The 7194-nt window shown below is 44.0% G+C and overlaps 1 protein-coding gene across 3 annotated transcripts in view; it reads left to right on the top strand.

The window, feature by feature from the left end:
* The first annotated feature begins 2182 nt into the window (after nt 1-2182).
* Nucleotides 2183-7194, top strand: part of PBX1 (PBX homeobox 1) — a 261472-nt gene continuing 256460 nt past the window's right edge. Inside the window, exons 1-3 of one of the 3 annotated variants that reach the window (XM_037023699.2) lie at nt 2183-2582; nt 2771-3057; nt 6353-6426. In XM_037023699.2, the coding sequence (XP_036879594.1) occupies nt 2867-3057; nt 6353-6426 (265 nt within the window). In that variant the 5' untranslated portion in view covers nt 2183-2582; nt 2771-2866. The remainder of the gene's footprint in view (nt 2583-2770; nt 3058-6352; nt 6427-7194) is intronic. The other 2 variants (XM_037023698.2, XM_037023700.2) reach the window with 2 other exon arrangements.

Here is a 7194-nt window from a genome sequence, read left to right as displayed (position 1 = left end):
CCTTATAATATGTGTAATTTTCTGTACACAAAATATCTGGTTCTTAGTATATTCACAGAGTTGTGCAACCATCACCACTCACCACTACCTATTTTTAGAACATTTCCATCACCCCAAAAAGAATGTTCCTAGATGATAATGACCTTCATTAGTGGTGGTACCTTTTCTAATACTTTGCATGGTAAACACTGGATTTTTCACTTAGAATTACATGCTCACAAACTGATTTCTTATAGGTTCTGAATTAACTCCTTTTCATGATTTAAGAGTTGTTAACTTCATCATTGTAAGGGATATGTTAACTCTGTGATTGACGTGATTTGAGGAGATGGTTTTATACTCCAATTTTTATTCGTGTTGATATAAAAAACCAGTTTACAAGTCAGGGTATGCGTGTGAATAAAACAGTGGTTATTAAGTGATGTCACATTGTAATTACATTAATATTTCTTTTTGCACATTCTTGTGCCAGTAAGTGCTAAGAAGCTTGTTGAGAACTGCTTTGAAATCCTTTCATGACCGCCTTTAACTTGCCAAACTTGTTTATCACAGTGATTGGGAAGGTGGTTGGACTGATGAAAAAAAAATAACACTTTTTTGAGGTTCTCAAAGCACCTGGCAAGGCTACCCCCTGCTTTGCAGATTGAGCTCACTGAGGTTTGCAGGGGTTTAATGCATTTCATGCGGCTGTACCTCCATCCAAGAAGGTTGGTTGACTACACAGTAGAATATTTTTATATTCCAAAATATTCTGGGCTTTTCCTAAGTAGTTCCTCTGCTCTTTTGTCTTAAAACCATTGTAACAGTGTAGCCAGCCAGGTTTCCCCTCTCCTTTCCCCTGACGGAAAGACTAGGGGCATGTTTATGGTCTACCTGGAGCTGTATAGTATTGGCTGTGAGCTATGGGTTTCTTATTAGCTTTTTTGCCTGATTCTATTTCTTTCTTTTTCAGTACTTCTTAACCATTTTCAGTTTGAGTCATTTTGCTCAAATACGTATCATTTGAAGCACGTTGAGTTTCTTTTCCAACAAGATGTGTGATATGTACATAACTAATTTTTACACTGTTCATGCATTTCTGTTAGACCAAGTTACGTTGTATAGTCGAAACACCAGGATTTTGGAGAGAGCCACAGTTTGAATTTCAGCTTTCATGCTGAATAACTGTGGGACCTTGGACAAGTTTTTAACCTTGCTGAACCCTCTCTCTGTAAAATGGAAATAATAATCCATACCTCACAGATATGTACTGGGGATTAAATAAAATAACTCATGTAAATTACTTGGTGCATAGTAGGCATTCAATAAATGTCAGTTCCTTTCTTATCCCAGTTAATAATGCTTATTAGACTATATTAAAATCTAGAACCAGACTGTGATAATGCATTTCTTTATTAAGTATTTAAGCCAAATAACTAATTTCCCCTAGGGGGGAGGGAGAGATCTGTTGAATTAGTTTCATTTAGTAAACTTATTTACTAATCTTATTTTTTTCTTCAGCATTATTTAGTGTCATAGTCCATAATTTAGTTTTCATGCAACAAAAAGATCACAGTTCAGTATTCCTTTTAACTGTATTTAAAAAAAATCTATTCTTACACTTGCTGCTCATTAGAGATCATTATTAGTTATAGTAACAGCTCGACTGTATTTCATAATAACTACTTGGTGCTGACGAACTTTTTTGCTCTCAAGTTTCCCTGAGGTTCAGGATTGAAAAGGATCAGGTTTTAAATGGCCATGTTACACACAGCGAGAGAAAAACAGCGGGGGGAGGCAGTCGCACACCATCCGCTTTCTTTGGTGTAAATAACACACGTTAGCCTTTAAGTGGAGCCACGTTTTCTTCAAGGACGGAGCCCAAGAGAGGCCGGCAGGACGCCTGGGAAGCGACTGACTCAGCTCAGCTGCAGCTCCGTGGCACCTTTAAGGACCGGAGCCTGGGCGCCCGCTCGGCCTCCTTCCCGGCCCACCTCTGAACTCTGATTGACAGGGCGCCGCGGGGGCGGAGCTGAAGGAGGCGCGGCGGAGGCGCGGGGCGGCCGCGGGGGGCGGGTCCACCTCTCCCCGGCCGGCCAATCAGGGCGCGGGGAGGGCCTCCGCGCGCCCGCCCCTCCCCCCTCCCCCGGCCGTCCCGCCCTCCCCCACGCCACCGCCCCCTCCCCGCTCCTCCAGGGCGCCCTCCTCCTCCTTCGCCGCCTCCTCCGCTCAGGCCGTGGTTTTTCTGTCTATGTTTCTGGAGTCCTGAGCCCGAGCTAAACAAAAGCAGGAGGCTGCCGGGGCTGCCGGAGTTTGCAGGGCGCGCAGCCCGAGCTCTGCCCGCGCGGCCGGGGGCGGCAGGCGGCGGCCACAGCCCACCCGCCCGAGACGCTCTGGCCCGGAGTGGGGGCGGCGGGCCGCGGGGGGTGGGGGGAAAGTTTGCCTCGCCAGCCCCCTGCCTTCCGCTCCTTTCTCCCGATCGGTGCCTGTTTGCGGAAGGATTAAGCCTCAGATTTGAGCGCCGGGAGCCCGTGCCGCCTTGCCGGGGAGACCGGGCTGGAAAAGCAAGAGCCAGCTCTGCTTTCTTGGCGTCCAGTGGGAAGGTGGCTTATTTTTCTTGCTTTTTGGAGTCGACACCCTCACCCACCAGCCCTCGTCCCCACCCTCGCCCCGCAGCCCCCTCACGCCCCCTCCCCCTCCCCGCTCCTCATCCTCCCACCCTCCCCTCCAGAGGCAAAGGGGATTTTTTCTTTTGGTCTTTTTTTCCCCCTTCCCTGTTTATCCTGAAAAGGATCCGAAGACAGCGGCAAGGATAAAAAGCCTCGGCGCTTCCCGGGAGCCGCGCCGCGGAGCAGAAGCGAGGAGCGGGGCCGCGCCGCCTCCGGAGATGGACGAGCAGCCCCGGCTGCTGCACTCCCACGCCGGCGTCGGGATGGCCGGGCACCCCGGCCTGTCCCAGCACTTGCCGGACGGGGCCGGCGGGACCGAGGGGGAGGGCGGGCGCAAGCAGGACATCGGGGACATCCTGCAGCAGATCATGACCATCACCGACCAGAGTTTGGATGAGGCCCAGGCCAGGTGAGATGGAGGCTTCCCTTCCCTTTCTTGGGTTCGGTGTTTCCCTCCCTCTCGCAGGGGGAAACAATGGGAACCGAACCACCAGGGCGCTTTCTTTTTAGATGTTATTTCTTTTCCCATTTTGACGGGCAACTCTATGGCGGAGGAGTGGAATTTGCAGGAGGGTTGTTCTCGGAGGTGTAATCGCCCGTGCCGTGGTGTGGCTGCGCGTATACATGCATATGTATATATACACACACACACTGTGAGTGTGTGCGCGCGTGTGTGTGCATAGGGAGGTATCCACACATGTCCACACTAACACTCTGGCATGCCGAAAATACTGCCAACTGATTCAAAAGCGGCCCTCGGCACTTTTTACTGCTTTAGAAAAGTATCAGAGAGAGCAGAATTGTCAAGTTTTGAACAGCATTCCATGTCTTCTTGTCGAGGGACTCCGCAATGTTACAAAATAACACGTCCCAGAATACTTTATTTGCCGATTGACTTGACTCCTTATCTGACTCGGAGACTTTTGAATTTTATTTATTGGCTTACCCTTCCAAAATTAATATTTTCCCCATTCCACCCCTCCAAAAAAAAAAAAAAAAAACCAGTCCAGATGATTCTTTGTCAGTAGTTGTCAGCTCTCCAGAAAATATTTTGCATTTAATTCTGTTCAAAAAATAAAAAGGTGGGAAAGAAAGAACAGGTAATTTTGCTTTTAGACACATTTGTTAAGAGACTCAGCTATTTAGTTTAACTTTTTTGTCCCTCAGTTTGAGTCTTTTTACTAACCTTCCTTTGCACAGAATGTATGGTCCTTTAAAAAGGGGTGGAGGGGGGGGCAAAATCCAGCATGCTTTTTTTCCCGTGCTTCTTTCAGGACCACTTAGAATGCAACTAAATAGAAATGAGGGCGTGTGTGTATTTTATATTTCTATGGGACATGAAGATCTTCATTAAGGAAACATAATAAATAAGCTGTGCAGTTTCTCAACTTAAGGCACTGCCAGATACATAGTTCCCCACTCTAGGATTTTACAGTAAATTCTCTTTCAAAATGAAACAGACTCAGTGGCAACCCACGAACAGCTTGCCCGGGGCCCATCTCCAAAGGAAGAATTTTAAAAATCTGATGAGCACGTATGTCTTTACAGTTAATGACCCAGCTTTGTTAAATCTCGTAATTTTTTTAAAGACATGCACGCAATTCCTTTGCTTCAGCTGACGTAGTTGTATGGAAAAGATATCATTATATGTATTTCTGTCTTAGGGAAAAAGGAGTTTGAGTTGAGAAAATGAGAAGAAGCAGTTAAAACCATGGATGTTATGAAATACACTCCTGGTTTAGCTGCAAGCACATGCAACATGTAAACTCAGAGGTCCTGAGGTTTACGGGTGCTCGAAAACTTGGAAATGTTCAAAGACTGGAACTACCTTTAATTTCTTAAAATAGGGAAAGTTTAAAAAATCAGTCGGTGCTCTTTTTGAATTTTATTATCCGAAGAATAGCTAATAGGTATTGTGAAGTGTAAGACTTCCCACGGGTAGGCTTTTTTTTGAACTGGAACGGATTTCTCCATCACATTGTTCCAGAAAAATTAACTCAGCTGTACCAACAAACTGGTTTAATAACAAGTTTGTGAAGTGGGAAGGGCCAGTAAGACTGGAGACTTACCACTGTTGTGCTGTTTAGTCCCACTCCATTTTGTGCAACTGAGGACCACGGTGGCCTGGCGGCTCCCCCTTTCAATGGCCTAGATGCTGAGAGATCAGACACAATTTCGGGGTAGGGACATTTTCTGTTCTCTCACTATAACCCCATTGATGTACTGTGGAAATGCAGTATTTCTGTAAAACCGTGTAGGGTTTTTTCAATTTGTTTGATTTTTGTTTTGTTTTTGCCTTTGGGCCTATATATGAGAATAGAATTAATGAAAACTATTTGAAAGGCCCCAAAAGAGGTTTTGGTACATTGAAATCTTTCCCACCTTTTTTCTGACCCCCCCACATGAGAATTAAGTCACCACTAAGCTTTCATTTTGGTTAAATAATGTAAGTCTATTTAGCAAAATATATGTTTTACCTTTCCCTACTTAACACCTTCGTAATGTGCATTTATTACTTACAAAGCAAACCGTTAGTGTTTTAGACACAGTATGTGTTGATTTTGATACTCTTGAATCTTGAGCTTATTACTCGTGCTGTACGGTATATATAGAGATCATACTCCTGGTTTCTCTTCATGAGAATGTGTGTTGTGTCTATTTTTTTTTAACTTTCACAAGGATTAAAAAAGAATTGCATGTGTCAGGAGAGTTAGGAGTTTCCATATATCTTCGCACATTAATTTTAGTTCGTAAACAGAATTCCCATAACTAATAGCTGATAGGATCACTGTTTTGTTTGCAAAACAATATCCTTCTGCTAAGTGCTGCCACAGAAAAATAAAGGGAAAGGTGTTGTTTTGTTCTTCAAGTACATTCTGAATACGAACACATGCGAGACCCAGGTAAATCACTAATCTAAAAGGCAGAATTGTATTTATTTTTCCCCCAATGGGCACAAGGTCCTAATTGTAAATAATTGAATTTCAGCACCTGCACATAAGCGGTATGTGCACAAGAGGCATAATGTGAACACAGAGAAATGAATTTATTCCCCATATGGGTATGTTTGCCCCCTGGCAATGCATTTCCATACTCTTTAACTTGGGGACTGAAATTTTATAAATTGACAGTTCTTCTCAGAAGACCTTTCAAGCATCTTGTGTTTATGAGAATACAGGGGCATCTGCGGAATGAATTCGAACACATGGATGAATTAAATTTGAAAACACACACATACACGCACACACACACCACACGCACACCACACACACACCACACCACACACATCTCCAAGAGGCAGACAGCTCCTAAACTGTGGTGGTTGCATAGATTATACAAAACTGTTAACCCATGCTTTTGGCTTGGCCATATTCATTACCCTGGATAGGATTATTGGTTGAAGAATTCCACTTTGATTAAACTACTTAAAAAAAAATAAAAAACAGAACGCTGCCTAAATGGGCATAATTTAGGTTAGTTCTGTTCTGTAGTTAAATCCCTGCTCTCCCCTGCTAATTAACATTCTTTCTTTTTCTATGGCAGGACTCTGTATATTAAGTCATAAAACAATTGAAGCATGCCACAGAGTTACGCTTGGTGTATAATTTTGGCTAAACGTTCAGATTTTTCCCCCCTGTGCATTATCAGCAATTTGATCTGAAAAGTCCACCTAAGCTATTATTGCTGTTGTTTCTTTCTTGCAGAAAACATGCTTTAAACTGCCACAGAATGAAGCCTGCCTTGTTTAATGTGTTGTGTGAAATCAAAGAAAAAACAGGTAGGAATGAGATTCCAACATTTAAGCATTTTCTTTGGCCAATTGACTCACTTAACCAGCAATCATGAGCCCATTATTTAAATATTAAAATTTCAGGATAGTGGTACTCTGAAGATAGATCGCCTATTCCGGTAGGACGTCTTGCCAGCTCTGCCTGCCTTCTAAGAAAGAAAGCACCCAAGTTTTTCTGACAGTTACTCTCACACATTGCTGGTTTATTTGCCCTCCCTGTGTTCCCGGCTTCTTTGAAAGGGGGGCTAAAACGTGGGTTCTGCAGGTGGAGCGTGTGGAATGATGCACCATTGCAGGAAAGATATGAAAGGGAAGATCCATTTCTTGAAAGAATATATTTTGGCCCATATTGGAAACTAGTATTTTTGGAGTTGGGCAGCGAGGGGCTAAACTGTTTAAAGTGCCCTCTCCTTTTTCTTTCTTGTCATTGTACAGAGCAGGGCGAGGGGGGTTCTCTGACGAGTGTTGTCAAGTACCTCTGTGGAAAACGCTCTACACTCTCAGTTTGTTGGGGTTTGCGTGCCCTGTGATTTTATAGCAGGGAGAGTCGCTGGCTTAGGAGAACATCAGGCCCTGAGATCACTCATTCTGTTGTTTTTCTGCATTCTAGATCTCATATCATGGACTAACACACTTACAACACATCCCAGGAGGGCCTTTAAATTTTAAAGCAACAATTAAAAAATAGCAGTCATCAATCAGAGGTGTTCTTAAACAACAGATGCTCTGGGAAGGACATTTAGCAACATCCTCTTG

Source organism: Manis javanica, chromosome 14 (assembly GCF_040802235.1).
Source record: "Manis javanica isolate MJ-LG chromosome 14, MJ_LKY, whole genome shotgun sequence".
NCBI lineage: Eukaryota > Metazoa > Chordata > Mammalia > Pholidota > Manidae > Manis > Manis javanica.
This window is presented reverse-complemented; position numbering and strand designations above follow the sequence as displayed.